Source organism: Lagopus muta, chromosome 5, assembly GCF_023343835.1.
Source record: "Lagopus muta isolate bLagMut1 chromosome 5, bLagMut1 primary, whole genome shotgun sequence".
NCBI classification, from domain to species: domain Eukaryota; kingdom Metazoa; phylum Chordata; class Aves; order Galliformes; family Phasianidae; genus Lagopus; species Lagopus muta.
In genome coordinates this window covers 34044934-34065374 of record NC_064437.1, presented here as the reverse complement: position 1 = coordinate 34065374, position 20441 = coordinate 34044934, and the positions used below count along the sequence as shown (strand labels likewise).

Genomic DNA, 20441 nt, shown 5'->3' with positions numbered 1-20441 from the left:
ATCAAAACTAAACTGCAACAGTAACATTCTGACCTGAACTCTATTGGCAAACACACAAAGTCAATCTTCACACATGAAAAAAAAATGATTCTTCTAAAGCCAGGCATATCCAACGGCAAAAAAAAAAATGTTTCTCTGTGTTCCCACAGAGAAGTATTAATCACTACCTGCCTACTGAAGACACCTCTTTTGTTCAACATGAGTCTAACAGCTTTCTTGGGAGGTATACAATTCTAATTTTAAGCTTGCAGCATACATGGGTCTTTTTTGTCAGGAAAAAAACCCACATCTGTTTGCTCTCAGCATTGAAGAGCACAGGTGAATTTATAGACTCTATTTGGGGAATTGTTTTTTACATTATTGTAATATCTCAGGAAGGGAGTTGCAGAAGAGCCACTGGTATTGTGTTCTCTGATACTAAGTATTATCTTCAGTTCTTCAAAAACATCCCCCAAAATTCAGCAGTTCCCTTGGGATTTTATTTGCTTTTGTTTTCCCCCAAGCCAAGTATATTCAAGTAAGTGGAAGGATGGTGAAAAACAAAACAAACAAAGAAAAAAAACAACAAAAAAAGCACGAGAACTTTTCACTCCCACAGAAGTTTCCCACTTCTCTAAAAACATGCATATCGCTGTGTTTTTACACTTGTTAGAGGTTCCACTACATCACATTTTGAAGGGGACGGGGGTTTCCGCATTCTCTGAGTGCTGGTATATTGCAGTGTCTGTGCTAGCAGGAAGCTTTCCTCTTCACCAAAAAGGAAACCAGCTGCCTTTGCTGTTTTTTTCTTAAGTCACAGCCTTATTTAACTCTTTATTAGACCCAGCTTCCATCAAAACTGAGCTCGTTCAGTGTTTTCAAGGGCAATGCGTGCTTGCAAGAGGTAGGATGAGCAATGACAGAGCAAGTACTGGTGGCGTCAATGCACATGCCCAACTCATAATGCAGCAACCACAACAGGTCAGTTCTCACTAGCTGAAGGTCAGGGCCAACTCGGCTCTAGAATTGCTTGTGGATCTTATGTAGGCTATGGTATTAAAAGGTTTTATCTGATTCTCAAGTGAGTTGCAGTAGGTCCTGCTTGAGATTCTTCAGTGTCATCCTCAGCAGGAAGAGCCTCCCCTCGGTGAAAGTCAGTATGAGTGGCATTAGAGCACTTGGGTTTTCCAAGCAAAAAGTCTTTACAAGGAAGCTACATAAACATAGCTGGCTTCTGAGAAAGCTTACTTACTGCTAACACAACCTAAATACAAATGTGTGCTCTTACTGCGTTAGGTTCTGATGGCTTTTGCTGACACAGGCTTGCCAGAACATCAGTGAATTATTTATATGGAAGTCATCTTCATCCTCAAAGTCATTAGAGAAGCTCTCCTGAGTCAGGAACATAGTTATTGATTTACTTTTATTTTCCTGCCTTAAAGTTCTACCAAAAAACAAAATCACATTTTCACTTTGCTTCCAGGCAAAATCTGCAGCTGTTAGCATGGAATTGAAGCAGCATTTCTTCACTCATCTTGCTAACAAGGCAAACCCTTGGATCATGCTAAAGAACAATGTACAATGTACATCCAATCCAAAATTGCATTTCTCATTTTTCTTCCTCATTTTGTACCTTTCCTTACATTTGGATAATAAAAATCAAGGGAATCATATTTTGCTTGGAAAGCAGACAGAAATGTTGGTTTAAATTTACCAAAAGAAAGACCACAAGAGGCCAAAGAGTTTCTTAAAAGTTGGTTTAAGCAAACAGAAAACAAAGCTAATTGGTGACAATGAACCACTGTGGAAAAATCAGACCTGAAGTGGCTAGTATGTGAAGATTTGGTCCTCAGATTTTTATGGCCACGGACTTGCCATCACAGCATAAATTCCCTACATTAATTCCAGAGAACACATACAAGCTACTGGAGTAAGGAATAACTGTATAACCACAGGCATTTTGTAGGCACAACAGAGATATGCTGAAAGCAGTCCTCAAGCTCCCTTATCAGTGGTTGCAGCTAAAGGCATGCTCTTCCTAGCTATGCTTTCTTTAGAAGGGAAACCTACATTTACAGTCACAGGAATTCAGTACTCATCAGTTACTTGAATCAGGAGAGGACAAAAGAAAAAATATCTCCAAATAAAAAGAAAAAAATGTGAGGTTATTTTGACACAAAAGTAAATTAAGATTTTTTTTCCCCTCCTTTTGTCATGCCTCTCTTAAAAGGCAAACTATTTTAAGTTCCTTATGTCCTGGGCTGCACTGAAAAAGGGCTGGCCAGCAGGGAGGCCAAGGAGGTTGTGGATGCCCCATCCCTGGAGGCAGTCAAGGCCAGGCTGGATGTGGCTCTGGGCAGCCTGGTCTGCTGGTTGGGGACCCTGCACATAGTAGGGGGTTGGAACTAGATGGTCATTGTGGCCCTTTCCAACCCAGGCCATTCTGTGATTCTATGATTCATTAACAAGAATAAAATAAAAAGTGAAATGCCTTGAAACCACAAACACCAGCACCCAACTCAGAATCACAATTTAAGTTCACCTCAGTAACACAGCAACATTGAAGAAAACCCAGAGTCCTACTAAAAAGCAATGAGAGTCTGTTCCAAAGCTGATCTGCAGTAAATTATCTCTATAGTTATTATAACCATATTTCAGGTAGGTACCGACAAAATGGTTGCCAGTTTCTTTATATATTTATTTTTACGTCACGTTTAAGATGGCTTAGTAGAAATACGTAGTTAATGATTTATCCATCATTCTGATGAGATATGATTGTGCTGTCAGTTCCCTTTGTGCTGCCATTGTACTCCTCAAGAAAAAGAGGTTTGTAATTCTTCTATCATGGTAACTGCACTAAGGAATAAAATCATAAATTCCAAAGCTTTTGTTAAACACTTTTCAGCATGTACTTTAATAATCAGTCAATTTAGCAATATGAATTATATTGATATTATTCTAGGTATTACTTCTCAGTGGCTGTTACAAGGCTTGAGGGTTTTATTTTATTAGGGTGGTGGCATTTGTTTGCTTGTATTAAAAATTTTGCTTTTATCCCCTTTTTGATATACTGGAATTTGTGCTATTTCCTCATTCTTACAATCTTCATCTCTTTTAAAACTATGCATGTCAAATCTTATTCTGATTCTATAATGCATTTTCAGTGGCAAATAACAGTCTGTTCTGAATTGTAACCCATTGCATCCCTCCTTTTAAGGGGAAGAAGGCAAGACACATGACAAAAATCACAGAGTGAAATAGCTGGAAGTCCACCCACTGGGAAAGGCTGGATGGCAGAACCACTGTGCAATGCTGCTGTAAAGAAATGCAAAGTAAGTATAATTTTACTTACGATTCTTACAGAAAAGTTTATTTCTTATTTGAAAGCACTGATGCAGACTAATTTCTAGTTAGAGATTTATATTGCTCCCAAGTCACACTGGCCATTCTTGTACTTGAATAAAAATCAGTGTCAGTGTTAAACGACAGCAATCAGGTGCAGAAAGAAACTGGGACTGATCCAAAGCCTGGCTGTGGGTTGGGAAATGCAGGCTCATGACAGTGAGCAGCAGCAGTGGCTCACTGTACAGTGCCGCGTTGCTGGTATTTGCTCCCAGCACCTTTCTAATCCACCCCAAAGTTTAGATGAAGAGACTCATTAGGGACTCATTAGATCACCCCTAAACACACACCTATTGCTGGGAGAAGTCCAACATTTCCTTTCCTGTGCTGTTGCTTGTCTTGGATACCATCCGTTTGCACAAAGTATGTCATTCTCTGTTAATGATGACACCTTTGTGTCTTCTTCCTCATTTCCTATGGCCATCTTCTAGTTTTCCTGTTCTCCTCATTTCTACGTAGTTATTTCTGTATCATTATACAAAATCTGAAGCAAAAGGTAAATAGTAATTTTGTTTAAAATGACATGCCAACTTCATCAAGTACAAATTAACATCACCTACACAGAAAATTCCTTTTGCTATTTTCTGATTTACCTCTGTTTGCAATAATTAATACAGGAGACATGTGGATATAGATAATTCATTCTTGACTATGTCTAGATTCTATGACTTATCTTTATTATTTTATTTGCTAAGGATAAGCATGATACTGTGTGGGAAGTCCATTCAGGTTTGTAATCAGAACATTTAGCATTGTTTCTTTATGATTTAACTGATCTTCTGAAAGTGCACAGCGTACTGTGGATATTGTTGTGAAAAACTGAAGTATAAAGAAAGGTCACTTTAAAAGTGATTAAAAAAAAGGAAAAGAAAATCGAACACATTTAAGTCCAGATTATTGCCTCCTAGCTGTCAGTTTTCCATAGAAAATATTGTAGTTGCCAGGTACTTTTGTATCTCTATCCCAAAAGAAAATCCAGCTGAAACATCAAGAGAAATGCTGCTCTTAAGTCATACCAAACCAAACCAAAAGAGATTTTAGCAGTGATGATACAAAGCAGCAAGCCAAAGAGAAATTCCTTCCCCAGAATCACTTCCTCTCTTTCACATCATCTGTACACTGCCCTGTCTGGCATGTGAGTTCCTATAAGTCTATATATAGGGTAAGCAGCAGAACAGCCCTGGTTTCACTGCAGTTTAATAAAGCCTGAGGCAGGATGGAAGTTCCCAGAGCCACCTGACACCTACGTAGTGGAAGACTGGGGCAGTCAGAATTTCCTCTTGGGTGCTGCCACCCCTATCACTTTCTGTTTCTGGGTGTATAACTGTAATGGAAACCACAGCACTTGCCACAGGCCCCAGCAGACGCTGTTGCCTGAACACAGTGAAGCAGCAGAAAGTAGGAACAGCCCCAGGTTACCGGCAGTGAGAAGACATGCTGTTAGAAACCCCGGTAAGTCCTGCGCAGCGAGAACTTCTGGGTGCGAGGCACTGCTGCTGTAGGCAGGGAGTTCTGTGGCATGCAGGCAGCAATTTTATAATGTGCTACAGAGGAGGTGCATTTTAAATTGTGATGCAGGTGAATGCACTGTGTATTGCATCATACTTAGATCATATGTGATCATAGAATGGTTTGGATTGGAAGGGATCTTAAACAAGCTGACAACATCTACAAGGATTTCACCGGAACAGGCTGTGAGCGCCCCATCCATCCCTGGAGGCGTTTGAGACCAGGTTGGATGGGGCCCTGGGCAGCCTGGTCTAGTATTAAGTGGGGAGGTTGGTAGCCCTGCCTGTGGTTGGGGCTTTGGAGGTTGATGATCCTTGAGGTCCCTTTCAAATGAAGCCATTCTGTGACTCTATGATTCTATGGTAGTAGCTTTATGCAATGTGGTTGTGGAGAAATATAATCAATGTTTGATATTTCATATTACCGTGGTGCATATTTTGTAACTCTCAGTGTGGAGTACCAGAAAAGACAGAAACAGTGATCTGAGCAAATACCCAGCATGTGCAAAGTGTCAGCAGTGTGCAGGCAGGGCTAAAGTGATGCAGTATGCACCAAAGTTACGTATTTTGCCTCCCACATTTCATTCTGAGTCCCTGTTTTTGCCCAGTATAATTAATTAAATGAAAAACCATACCAGTGCTGACATTTCCTCAGTGAAAGAGCATTTGAATTGCAACAGAGTCATCCTTCTGTTGGGTTATACAACCCAGCGAAGAATGTTCTCTTTACAGTCAAAAAGTAGCATGTTTTGCATCAATAAAAGCAAAACCAAGTAGGTACTAAGAGCTCTTATTTTCGGATCCATGACATTTAACTTCTCCACAAAGCAGGGGTGTTTTCAGTGCAACTGCTGCTGGATCATAAGTGCTATCCTAGTGCTTTACTAGGAGAGGGGCATTTCTGCTGCATCCAACACGGTCCCACACTGTTGATCAGTTTGGAGAATTTAAGCTCTAAGTGGATTGGTAGGGACCTGCTGCACATAAGCCCTGCAATCCCTTGAGAAACGACTTTCAAATTAACTAATAAGATATTGTACCGCTTGCAGCTTATTAGAGAGAAACAGTTAGCTGCTGTGCCTGGGAATTAAGAGCTGGATTTAGCTGTCGTGTCCATAATTCTTAGTGCATTGGTTATGTAAAGGAGTAGGTGAGAGGAGGGTTCAATTTCATATCAAGGAGAGTAAAAAGGCTCTACAGCAAACATAATTGCAGGATTAGTAAAAAGCATAAGGCAGCTTTGCTCTGCTATTTACACGTCAAGGCGATTTATGGAAATCCTCACACAGAAAACTTCAATAATTGAAAATGAGATTCAGAAACAGCTTACTCTTCAGTTAAAGGACAAGTTATGTTGGTTTTTTGTTTTTTTTTTTAATGTTAAAATATAACATATAGAGAAGAATAATAAATTTTCATGACATACTTTAAATGTAATCTCACCGAGGAAAAGAATAAGATATTAGAGGTTCTTGACCAACAGTAATACCTACTATGATAGTAATATTTCTGCCAAGCTCTGCATATCCAAACTACAGTCCACATGTTCACAGAATTTCTAAGCATGAGATCATTTTGACACTAACTGCCATTCATCCCATGGCGGAAAGTTAAGTGCAGAGAGACAAAGCAAACAAACACCTTGAGAATAACGTGGTACAGGTATCATCTAGTATGTGGACAACACTACTTTAGACAATACATGAGAGGTGTCAAAACACAAAGGGTCTGGATGAATCAAGCAAATGGAGAAACTAGGCTGATTAGAACTGGGAGCACAAACTGTCAGATTTGATAATGCTATGTAAAACCCTTAGCATGGAGGGTGAGGGTATCATCTCCTCAGAGAGGCTGTGGATGCCCCGTCCATCCCTGGAGGTGTTCAAGGCCAGGTTGGGTGGGGCCCTGGGCAGCCTGGTCTGGTATTAAGTGGGGAGGTTGGTGGTTCTGCCTGCAGCTTGGGGTTGGAGCTGATCCTTGAGGTCCCTTTCAAACGAAGCCATTGTGTGGTTCTATGAAAATGATCTTTAGCAAAGCCATAATCTCAACTAGAATGGCACAAGGTTTTGACAAGTGCACACCAAAAAAAACACACTGCTAAAGACCACCAAGGTAGCAAAGAGAAGAAACCAGAGTGCTAAAGTTATGAAAGATTGGAGGAACAAGTAATCCAATTGTATTTTAAAGCAAAAAAAATAATTGTAATATTTCAGAATAAAATACAAAGAACCAAAGTGAAAGTGCTTTACCTGGAATACATACAAAGTGAATGAGTGCTGCTTTCTAATTGGTGAAATCAATTTCAGAACCTTTCTACTGAAACAGAAAAAGCAGCCATCTCTTTTAAGACAGATGACGTGTTAGATGGGCTGAAAAATTAATATATAAATATTTCATGGTAAATTAAGGGTTATTTTAATAACTGCTCAATGTTTGAAGTATGAGTAAGGACCTTTCATTTCAACCGTTAGCTGCAGTGTTAACACAGGTAGATTGCCCTTTGTCACACAGCCATCCTTGCACAAGCCCTTGCACCACCTTTCTCTCCCCTCCTAAGGAGGCAGAGATCAACCTCACTGTCACATCCCATTAGGAGCGAGCTGATAAAATGTGCTGGGATTCAAGGTGACACAGCTGCTTTCATTACATTTGTCACAATATTGATTAGATTAGGTCTGAAGCCCATCTTTGGCCTGCTACTGACCCATCACATCTCCAGGGAAATTCTGCAGAGCGGGACACAGAATTGGAAATGACAACAGCAACAGAGGTGTTTGAGATAGCTCATGGGACTGACTGGGGTGTGACAAGTGTTGATTTTTACAAACTGTGCATCCTAATCCATTAATCCCAAATCAGACTAACTAAATATCACATCACCAACTAGTAAGCTTTTGGGAGCTTAACAGCATCAAAATAATGCATCAAATATTTTTACTCTGTTCTCTAGAGTAAATACGAACAATGCAAAGTCCTCAGCTCATTTTGCCCAGCAAAATTTCAAAAATCAAATAAGAAGTTGGCAGAATCAATCTCTGTGGAACTTTATATCAACTGCCTTCTGCAGTATGTTCCATTCTAGGTATTAGGCTGCTCACAGCCTAGGTGATGATGTTTCATCTCAGAGAATGGTGCAGCTGAGCCATGCAGCCCTCAGTTAACCACAGTAGCACACAGCTCAAAGCCCCTGTACCTGTCCTTATGTTTCAACAGGCTTTACTTGCTGCCATTAAACAATGCCAGCGTAATACCTGTCCTTTCATTGATGCAGCCTTTGTATTTGACAGATTTGACTGTTCAGCAGGCACAAAGGACTGCTCTGAATTGCTAAATATGCTCTGTATTTTACACAGCATGGACACTGGGGAGTTCTTCCTTTTTTAAGCATAAAAACATTTTTTTCCCTCTTTCATACAGAGGTTACCCCTATAAATACCATCAGCACATGCAGCTGAACTACAAGGAACCTTAGCAATAAGGTCAACAAATGTCATTCTTTTTCCCCACGCCTATACCTCCCACACATAACACCCACAACTCTGACAGCACCACAACGATGCTTTGATTTTTCTTTTCTTTGCCTCCTCCTCCTCCTCATCTTCACACTGCTGTACAAAATACCACTGCAAAACAATCAGCGCCCTGTAAGTAAAAAATAAGCATTCCCATTTGCTGGAGGAAAATAGTAGAATATTGGTCAGGCTTGGGAACAGTGACTGAGGCCAGCCAACATGCAGCCACCAGCAAAGCACCACCATCCAGCTTCCATGCAGACTTCCATTAAGGTTCATAATAGCCCTCACATGTGCAAACCATAGTTTTCAGATTTGAGAACGTGAAGAAAACAACTTCTGAGAACTGCCTGATGACAAGGAGCCAGTTTTCTATGCTTCGGCAGATGAAAATTCTGCAGGGAGGTTTCTGCTACAATTAAGAGTTTCCTTGGAGGAACGTCTCTCAAAGAAATACACTAACAATGTTTGACCTCTTTGGGGTCAAACAACATTCCCCGATTATACCAAACATGTCCCACTTACGTCTTTACTCACCCTATTAACGTAATACAGCAGCTGAGGTCCTACAAGTTAGAAGTTAGGCAAAAGAAAAAAGCAACCATTGACCAAAGATATAATCTGACACAGAGGCAACAAGGATAATTGCTGACAAGTTTTAAAGGACTTTAATACTTTCAAGCCAAAAAATATTGCACTACTTGTTGTGTCCTGCTTCCTCTTTCCTACTTCATTCTCTTTCCTGCATCTGCAGCTTTTCCCATCTCATCCATCTCTCCCGCTGTCCCCACCAGCACATACAGGCTCTCTCTGTCTAACCTGGATTTGTTGCCTTGTTCTCAATTCCATTCTTTTCCCAGCAGCTGTTGGCCTCCTCACTGCAACTGCTGGGTCTGATTGCATGGAGCAGGGTTTGTTCTCATTCCCTGCCCACCTGTGTGCTGATCTGTGTGCACAGGCCAGCCACGAGCCACAGTGGGATCCTTCACAGACCAGCACTTCTACCAGCTGTGGTGATCTATCACCCAGGACTGAGAAACACCAGCAAAGAGATCCAGAACTCAGCTGGCTGTGTGCTGCAACCATTTGCAGTTTACAAACTTCAGAGGGAAGCCAGAAAAAAAAAAATAATAATTAAGAGGATGGAAATGCAAAAACAACGCCATGCTTCTGACTTGGAACCAGCCTGTTGGTGCTGGGGTGCTTGGCTCTCCCCAGTGCCCATTTCTGTCAGTTCAAGGTGTAAACTCACACCCTGCCCACGCCCCTCCTTCACCTGCACAGTTTGCAGTCAAGTTTGAGGAGTGCAGAAGAGCACATATAAAGTAGTGCAGAGGAAACCACTGCTTTGAAAGTGCTGACATTTTGGAGGATGGAAGGGGCTTGAAATCTCCAGAACTCCAGCCTTATAAACACTAAAAAAATTCCCTGAAACAGAAAAGAAAAAAAAAAAAAGTGCACGTCTCTTTATTTAAAAATTCATATATTTAAGTCCCTTAAGGAAGGAAATAGATTAGGAAACTGACAGTGAAAAATACCACATTTCAAATTCTTAAAATGAGTTAAAATCCTTTTTTAAGAAGGAGATGCAGGCCTTAAAATTAAATAAAAGCAATTCACAAGACACAAACCCAATATAATTTAGCCACTGGAGGGTGAGAATTTAGGAAAACATGGTCTAGGAAGAGTCTGGCCAAAATTTTATTTGCTTTCAGAGATTGTAAATGTTCATCATCACAAACAGGCACCCCACCACAGCAAGCAACAGAATGAACACCACTCATTTTTTTGCAAGTAGTGGATTGCCTTACAACAAAAAGCAACTTTAAACTGGTAACCAAAGTCTTTGGTAGCAGATGCAATCATAGAGTCATAGAATGTCCTGGGTTGAAAAGGACCACAATGATCATCTGGTTTCAGCCCCCTGCTATGTGCAAGGTCACCAACCAGCAGACCAGGCTGCCCAGAGCCACATCCAGCCTGGCCTTGAATGCCTCCAGGGATGGGGCATCCATAACCTCCTTGGGCAACCTGTTCCAGTGCCTCACCACCCTCTATGTGAAAAACTTCCTCCTAATATCCAAACTAAACCTCCCCTGTCTTAGTTTAAAACCATTCCCCCTTGTCTTATTACTTTCCCTCCTCATAAAATAATTTTCCCTCCAGTTTATATGCTCCTTACAAATAATGGAAGGCCAGTACCCAATGGCTTTGTTTGATATGTTTATTTACTGCACCTCTCTAGCAGTTCAGCAGCCTGCTAGGCTCTGTTCAATGAAGGCCTCTCCCCAGAGCATTGCTGCTTGGTGAGGAAACGCCAAGTAGGTGGGCCAAGCCCCACAGCCCAAGAGGTTTCTGAGGTGTCATGTTTGTTGAGCAGTAACTGAAGCTCTAAATCCTCCTTTCCTCATCTAAGTCTCCCTTAGAATCACAGAACGGCTTGGGTTGGAAGGGACCTCAAAGATCATCAAGCTCCAGCCCCCTGCTATTGCAGGCAGGGCTGCCAACCTCCCCATTTAATACTAGACCAGTATTCCCCTTAAGCCCTTTCAGAAAGGAGTTGTTAGCAGTGTAAGAAGCTTCCATGGTGTGGTTCTGAGTCAGACATTGGAAGGTGCCAGGAAGATGCAATGTCTGTCTGCCATGGTTAATTTCTGAAGAGGTCTGCCTTCTGCAGGCTTTCCTTTCCTTCCATACACTCAAAGACTGCCCAACTTCTTCATGTACTTTTTTCCCGTCTCAGTTGTGATTAAAGTGGGAAGATGCTGCTTTTGTAAAGAGATCTATTTATATAAAGAGATTATTATTTATTTGTTTAGGCTACACAAATTAAATTTTATGTTCTTATTCAAAGCAGAGACTCTTTACTCCTGGGTATCATCAGTCTACAGAAAATGCCATGGTGCCTGATATAATTCCTGAGCTGCTAATCACACTACTTTTTTTGCAAGAGGCAAAGTTGCTTACAGCCTGTTCTTTAAACTTCAGCTATTCATTTACTGCTCATCCTTACTCCTCCCTGAAGACCTTCAGAGATGAAGTGTGTGAGGAGACTCCAGTTCCCCCTCTTATTTAAGTATGCAAATACTGTTCTCAGTTTTTTTGGTGCTGTGTTTGTTTGTTTGTTTTGTGGCAAAAGCAAGATCAAAAGATATGGCAGAAAGTAATAGAAAATGACATGTCACAGAATCATAGAATGTCTTGGGTTGGAAGGGACTTTAAGGATCATGAAGCTCCAATCCCCCACCATATGCAGGGTCACCAACCTCCCCATTTAATACCAGACCAGGATGCCCAGGGCCCCATCCAACCTGGCCTTCCAGGGATGGACAGGGCATCCACAGCCTCTCTGGGCAGCTGTTCCAGCACCTCACCACTCTCGCAGTAAAGAACTTCCCCCTGACATCCAACCTAAATCTTCCCTCCCTCAACTTCAAACCATTTCCCCTTGTCCTGCTGTTATCTACCCTTTCAAAGAGTTGATTCCCCTCCTGTTTGTAGGCTCCTTTTAGGTCCTGAAAGGCTACAATGAGGTCACCCCACAGCCTTCTTTTCCCCAGGCTGAACTCACTGAAAATCCAAACTAGATTCTGGATATAAATTGGAAAGTTTCAGTACAGCCAGCTAATACATACATGTGAGTCAGCACTATCTCTACAGACATGATCAGCATATAGATAAGCAGTGCTACCCAAGATGCATTATGGCTGGTTGAGGTTATTGTAAAGAAATCCAGTTGGTTTTCAACCCAGGCCATTCTGCTATTCTACAACTGGGCCACTGTCAGGTACCTTGCAATGCACCTGTGCATTGCTGCACTGGAAAGATTGCCACTCCTTGTCTGACAACACATGGCTTAAGACATATAATTCCTGACGTGGTTGAGTGGTAAGATCACAATAATACTTATGGTAGAGAATTAGTGCAAAAAGAATCAGCTAATAAACACTGCTGCCCCCCCCAAGCCAAGCAGCCATAATGACTCATTGAAATATTAAACGCTAGGCTAATGAAGTTTTCACTAAACCAGAGCTAAGTTTCAGAATGCTTTAGCTGGTAAAGTAGATCAGACAACAACAGTTGTTGTGTTAGAGCTTGGCATTTGGATTTTCAGGGTTCATTCTAACCCCTGTAAAATCAAAATGAAACTCCTTGGGTGTGAACTGAATCAAGGGCTTACGTCAAAAGGCTGAGCGGAAACCACTGAGCCTGAGACCCAAAACCAGTGCTTGGACCTGTGCTGTGCACTCACCTGGCAAGCCTGACACAGACGTTAATTTTCCCGGTCTATAATTCCTAGTCCAACTAAATTATCCTAAATGTTCACACTGCAATCAACGGGGTAGGGAAAGGAGAAAATCTGAAGGAGCATCTCCTAATGAGCCAATAAAGACCAGAAAGTGAAGGATCTACTTGTGCAAGAGCAGAGAAATAACCATGAACATTCAGTTTTCAAGAGATGAAGGAGAGAAAGGAAAATGGGGTAGAAATTTATGGCAAATGCAAACTGTGTGGTCCAGGCAGCTTCATAGAGTGCTGAAACGTTTCCAAGGTGGGCAGATTGCTCTCCCATTAACACAAGGGCCTTACGATGGACCCACTGAGCTCCATGTGAGTGGGAGCTATTCAGTGCTCTGCTTTGATTGAAAGCAGGAGGCTGTGACTTGGAGGCTCCCAGTTGCTCTTCTTTTAGTAAAGGCACAGGGAAGGGGAGGGAGGGGAATGGAGCAGTGGGAGGAGGAAATGGGCAGCAGAATACACGGGTGGCTGGGACACTTGCCATGAGCATACAGGAATGCTCCTCAAAGCAATCAGGAATGCAAGTGGATTATTAGGTAGCTCAATTTTGAGGACTGCAATGCCAGATCGCTGTTTCTGTTAAACATTACAATGATATGACAGAAAGGAAAAGAAAGGCAAGAAATACATTTGAAATAAATTCCCACCTGTGACAGAGGCTCATGGTATTTACTCACTTGTGAGCTGCAGCAGACCAACAAGTCCCCTAAGCTTTGACACTTACTTTGAAAGGACAGAACCTTGAATTGTGCATTCAAATAACTTGGGCATAATTGTCTGTAGTGAAATAAAAAAGCCTTAAATTGTATGAAATATCATTGTAATTACCATACCAGCAGTATATTTCCTTTGTAACACAACATGTAAAATACCAAATTTTAAAGACCCGATTGATGCCTTTACAAGATATAAAATTATTAGTGGTTGAATTAATATTCAAAGCTTTCAAAAGCTATGCAGTTACAGCAAATGCTTTGAACTCATTCCCTTGTAGCCAAATGTTCTGAAGCAAGAAGTCTTGCTATTGCAGTGTTCGGACAAATCCTTAATGGGAACTTCTGGGGAAGGGTTATTTTCTTCCCCAAAGACAAACTGTAGATTAGTTTATCCTACAGCAACATTTCAGACCACTTCTCAGACCAGAGTTCACTGTACCAACTGAGGATGCAATTTGATTTGCATTCACAAAACTTCCAAATAAAGGCAAACAGATAACTACTGCAGCTCTGTGGCCAAGAGGATGCTTGCGTGCTCAGGATCAAGCCCAAAGTTTGATAAAACTTAGGATGGCACATAATTTACACAAATGAAAACAGTAGCACAAAAAAAAAAAAAAAAAAAAAAAAAGAAGAATTACATCTATCATCTTCAAAAGTGTACTTGAGAGCAGTTGAGGATAATTAAACATCTCTCCCTTTCTAACCACTTCAGTGCTTCAAAAATCAACTGCAAAAGATCTCTTTTGACGCAAAGTAAGAAATCAAAGTGCTACATAGAATAGATAAACCTACCTAATTAATAACTAAGAGATAAGATATATTTATAAAACAAGGAATTAAATTTCCAGTTGTAGCTACAAGTCCTACCTGCGTCTATGGATGTCTTAATCCAGTTTTAACTATTTTGCTAGTTTTTATCTGGTTGGTGACACACTGGAACAGGTTGCCCAAGGAGGTTGTGGATGCCCCATCCCTGGAGGCATTCAAGGCCAGGCTGGATGTGGCTCTGGGCATCCTGGGCTGGTGTTTGGCGACCCTGCACATAGCAGGGGGCTGAAACCAGATAAGTACTGTGGTTGTTTTCAACTCAGATCATTCTATGATTCTATGATTTTCATACACTGCACGTCTTAGTAAGCACATGCTAGTGAGAGGCTGTTCACAGAGCAGTGGATATGTGGAAGTGCTGCTGACTCCTGGATGACAGACTTGCAGCACCAGGAGGGGTAGTCAGGTAACACTGGCAATCTGCCTTTCCCTGGGGCTTTATGGTCCTCATGAGTCCCTTCCAAACTGGCATATTCCATGATTCAGATTAGTTCTGTTGCTTAAAATGAGTTTTCTACCAAGATCCAGATACATTGCAAACACGATAACCTAGGTCACCTCTCCAATTATATCATTATGATTCATTTTTGAAGGAAGAATGAGGAATGTCCCTATATCACTAGCAAAAACCATTTCCTCATTCTTTAAAATGTGCATACATACACCACAAGAACAATGCTGATTGCTGACTTGAGGTTCTTTGATGTGTGAACACATAAAGCAATTGGAGACATTCCAATTATCTCCAGTTCAAAGTTAGGCCAAAATTAGAAGCAGTTATGAATAATGTATCAGGTTTTAGTAGAAACAGTAATGCTGAGTAAAATAAAGATGAAAGTTTAGCTTACCTGTGAGAATGCAAAATAGGTAAGTAACACTGCTTCCTTAAACAGATATGTTTGGAGTCCCACATCCTCAGTAGTTCAATTAACAAAACATATGTCAAAACAGAGTTCGGTGACAGATTGTAAATCGCTTTCAAGCATGTACCTGATGTTTTCAAGGTAGTATGAGAAGCTTAACTTTCCTATGAAACTTCCTCTAACTCTTTCATACAGACCACTTCTTGTAAAAAGTGTGTCAGAGCCATTATCATTTGCCATGGCGGGCTACAAGTTGGTTCCAAGTCAAAATGCATCCCAGGTGGCTCCTTATCCAGCACCACCACGCACTGAGCCAGATCCTCAAAGGAAGCTAAACAGACTCTCTCCATTAATTTAAACAGGCCGACCAATATCCTGAAAAATCTAGCTTTTCAATTAAGGCATAAACTATTTCTGGGTAGAAAGGCTTCTGCTTGCGTAAGCTATTCTTGCTTGGATGCCTGTATTAGATTACCAGGTAAATGTCCCAGTAAGCATTCCAGCACTGTCTTTTATTACTGCAATTCTACTTTCCTTTGTGGATTTTGTGAAAAAGATTGGATCGCCGAAGCTGATCACAATATTGCAGAGTGCAAGAATGGGAGGACACACATACTTCTGCTGTGTCCTCAAAGGAACTTGGTTTTCCACTGTCTACCCCAATGTCTCATGTTCTCTATAATTGTGAGCAACTTGACAAAGCCTTTCTGGTAAGGCAATGGCTGGCACTTGGGCACTGTTAGCACTGAGAAGTAACACCCTTGACAAGGACAACTGGCAACAGGCAAGAGACGATCGTAGAATCACGGAATCATAGAATGGCCTGGTTTGAAAATGAACACAATGATCATCAAGTTTCAACTCCCCCTGCTATGTGAAGGGTCACCAACCACCAGACCAGGCTGCCCAGAGTCACAAAGATCTTTTCCTTGTTTACATACAAAGTTATGTGTGCCATTCTTTTCTTCTTAGCCTTTGCTAAAATCCTACGTTGCTTTCCTTCACTGAGTTCAGTTTATGCTTGTTGGTGTTTTGCAAACCATAAAGATGAAGTGACTGTATAAAACAACCTCATATTCCCTAGATTTCAGCAGAAGTAAATATGTTTTAGCAACAATAAAAATTGTATCAGTCAATAGACTCACTGGGAACTACAAAACAGTAAAGCACGCATTTCAATAAACAAATTCATAGTACATCTGGTACAGAAGCTAGTTAATGTACTAGTTATCATGAAATATCATCTACTGAAGCATGACATGCTAGGGCAATTCTAGGCTTTCATTTACTTTAGAAAAAAGCTACAAATATAAACCATTAGCGTACAGTGCTTTTCATCTTTTGCCTCAAAATTACCACTCAATCTCCTAGAATCAAATGGTTCTACTTGAGCAAACCATTCTTTGCTTCAGTGTTAGATGTTAGAGGCAGGAAGTGTCTGACTTTGTGTACCAAGAGCATATGGCAATCCCCCTATATCACCAATTGTTACACCAGTGGAACACAGCAGATCGAATGAGAAACATGGAAGTCAGGACAATATCATTTATCTCCTTTTCTAGTAGATAACTCTCCTAGCTATGTGTTGAGGGACATGGTTTAGTGGGAGCTATTGGGAATAGGTGAACGGTTGGACTGGATGATCTTTTAGGTCTTTTCCAATCTTGGTGATTCTATGATTCTATGATTCTATAAAGCGCTTATATCTATAAAACATGCTGAATTCACAAAACAATGCAGTTTTGCATCTCACGGATTAAAATTTAGGCTTGACTTCATTGGTGAATTTGAAAAGATAGTTATTCAATAATTCAACTTCATGCAAACCAGGCTGTGTTTGTGACTCCAGGATTAGGCTGCCTGATATCCTTTCAGTTAAATCTATAGCACAAGTAATTCCCATTGTGATGCCTTGTCAATTTGAGATTTCTAGCTCATCTTTGCCATGTATAAATCCCTGTGGAGGCAGCTAGTGAAAAAAGAGCAAACAATAACGTGCTCATAAAACGCTCAATATCCTTTTACACAAGAAAAAAAGTCTGATTTTCAATGTTATCAATTACCACTGTAACACAGATAAGTCATTACTATTAAATAGCTGCATTTGAAGGCAAGGCATACGGAAATCAATTTCCTGCATATAGATTTTACAGAAATATAAGAGTACTGCCTAATCAAAATTCCCTTTAACTGGGAAAGTAAAAGGCTGTCCAGGAAATCTGCAATAGCACAGGAAGCATAGGAAAGTTTTATTTTTATGCCACCAGCTCATATCTCGCTCAGACAGCAAGCAGCTGTGAAACAATTCATATGGCACACCAGCAAAGGGAAAGGGAAAATCCATTTCATTCTTCCTATCCAAAGTAATTTAAAACTAATTTTTGGCTATGCATTTTAAAAATTATGCAACGTCTACTATATATTAGTGAGAGTTTAAGATAACATTTCATATTGCACATAGAGGGATACCAGGTTGTTTATGGAAGGAAAATTAAATAACTAGAATGAGCGTATTCTCCTGAACTAGTGGAGGTCACTTTTCCAGATTTGGTCTCCTCAGTCAAGTGACAACATTTTTAAAAGCAAAAAAACCCCACCATAAATTTAAAAATTCAATTTAAAACATCCCCAAAGCCGAGCTAAGACACACCTAGTTCTACAACAGACTCTACTCAATGTGTGTACAGCTCTTGCAGACCAAACAGCTGAGGAGGAACATCAGAGAGCATGAGAAAGAATGTGCTTCCTCTCAGAAAACAACATCAGCTTTAAGTTTCCCACACGTTCATGCCTGGGGAATCCCCTTTGAAGTTGCTTGCTGAGGTGACAGCTCTTTGTCACCATTGGAGTAAGGTAAACAGCAACAGTAAGGGTGAGACTCGGCAAATCAGAACTCTGGGCTCTTGAATGTACTCTCTCTGTTTTACACTTTGATCATCCTTATTCTGATGGGGCTGGAGAATAGAAATCATAGCTTTCAAATAAAATTAAAATAGGTTCCCTAATGATCTTCAGTATTGACAGAACAAACTTGAAAAAGGCAAAGGAATGAGGGAGAATTTCGATACCTACAACCCTACCCACATCAAAATAAACAAGTGTTCCATCTCAGCCAAAGAGAAAACAAAGCAAAAATATGATCTTCTCTTTACTACGGGGGTGGTGAGGTGCTAGAACAGCTGCCCAGAGAGGCTGTGGATGCCTTGTCCCTGGAGGTGTTCAAGGCCAGGTTGAATAGGGCCCTTGGCAGCCTGGTTTAGCATTAGATATGGAGGTTGTCAGCCCTGCCTGCAGCAGCAGGGTTGGAGCTTGCTTGATGATACTTGAGGTCCCTTCCAACCTAAGCCATTCTGTGATATCATTCTATGATCACAAAATACACATATGTAAATATATATATATATTACTTTCAATGCATGTGTAGTAGGGAGCTATTCATTTGCAGATCAGTCCTCAGCTGCTTCTGGCACAAAAACTGACCACACAGGGTCATCATATATAGCATTTCATGTTATAAGTTTATTTTTGGATAGTCTGGGTTGTGTCCTACAATACGTAAGACAAGATAAATACACAGGTGTTTGGTACAATATCCCTTATCCTGTATTACTTGGCATCAAATCAATATACATTTGTTTATTCGATTTGCTTGAGATAAAACGGGGCAAGTCCTTTCCACATGCCTCCAACTATACTGAAACTCAACATTGCTCATAATCTAAAGGTCACATGCATTTCTAAGCAGTGCTGGAGAGTCAGACAAGCATTTGCCAGCTCTCCTTGGTCATCAAAATGGTTTCATAAAAATAAGTTCATTTTTGAATGCTTAAAATGTTGATGACAAGTTTCTGAAATTAATTCATATTTAGCTTCATTTTCTCAATATTTTTATATTTTATTCAAAATATTACTACAGCGCATGCTTTGAGGTTCCTCATTAGGTTCTGCTCCAAAGTCGTCAGAACAAAACCAACAGCTGTTAACTGTAAACAGCTGTTAGCCTGTAAACAGAATAGATTTTTAGCTTGCTCTAAAATCTCCTTCATAATTGCTGACCTTCTTGTCAGTATCAGGAAGAAGGAATCCCAGCAGTAGATGTGCATGGGAACTGAGTTACTCGTGGTAATTCAGGTAAGACAGATACATCATGTGTTCAATGGAATGTTGCTTGCAGCTGTACCTTTATACAAACAAGTGAATTACTGCAAATTATCTCATCGCTCCAGAATTTCTCACCATCAAATCTAAAATAAGACATGTAAAACCAGACAGAGACTGAAAAAAAAAATAACAAATATACATATACATTAACACAACTGAGCACACTAACAGTGTTGCTGTAACAGGTTCTGCCAAAGCAAACAGAAGATTGACTTTCCAGACTGACAATTTTGATCAGCTAATTGTGATGTTAAAAATAAACTTCTTTTTTTGTTAAGCTATTTTCTAAAAAAAAAAAAAAAAAAAAAAAAAAAAAGGCTACCCACGTGCATTGACAAAAATACCATATCAAGAAGATTGACATCAGCAGACATGCAGATTTTTCTTCCCCTGGGCACCAAAATGCTGATGTATGTACATGCTCCCTTCTTGGCATAATTGATTTTCACTTTCTGCATGGTGGCATATTCTTGGAATAGCTGGTACAGTAGCAAGCAGCAATATGCAAGCCAAGGGCAAACCAGCTAGAATTAGGCCAGGGCTGCTTCATGTTGAACCCAAGCTTGAACCCAATTTAAAACTGACTATGAATTGCTTTTATAAATTCAGTTTTAGAAGAATCTAAGAAAACTAATAAAAAGAGTGCACGTTACATTAACATACTGTTCTTCCACATTGTGTCAAAATCAGATCGAACCACTCACGAATGCTAAAAAACAGCCTGTATGTGCTTCTTGTATCTTTTCTTGGAAAACGAGGCATTAGACATGCTGAGCAGCCTCCCACATCTCCAGAAAACGCACAGCACAAATAGGGATGGAACAAATCTACAACTGTAGCAGAAGCAGCTGTTCAGCTACACCCTGGCTGCCTAAAGTGGCATTTATGCATGACATGTTTTAGCAGCCCTTCAAGTAGAGCTGGCTAAGCCAACTATGTTTTTCCAAGATCTTTGTCTGCCACTCACTCTTTGACTAGCTGTTAGTACGCACTTACATGACCTGAGGTTTGGGGATTGGAACTTGATGATCTTTGAGGTCCCTTCCAACCTCAGCCATTCTATGGCTCTATGATTATCATCCCTTTTCATCTATACTCGTGCACCTGTCAAGGGGTGTACTGTTTTTCATTGTTCTTGTTTGTTTCTTAAACAAACTTGATTCATCCCCA

At 40.5% G+C, this 20441-nt stretch overlaps 1 protein-coding gene across 3 annotated transcripts in view; it reads left to right on the top strand.

The window, feature by feature from the left end:
- RASGEF1A (RasGEF domain family member 1A) overlaps window positions 1-20441 on the top strand; it is a 148887-nt gene that overhangs the window by 102935 nt on the left and 25511 nt on the right. For 2 of the 3 annotated variants that reach the window (XM_048944684.1, XM_048944685.1), the window contains one exon: window positions 3197-3311. In XM_048944684.1, the coding sequence (XP_048800641.1) occupies window positions 3270-3311 (42 nt within the window). In that variant the 5' untranslated portion in view covers window positions 3197-3269. Of the gene's footprint in view, window positions 1-3196; window positions 3312-4641; window positions 4834-20441 lie in introns of those variants that run through there. The other variant, XM_048944687.1, reaches the window with a different exon arrangement.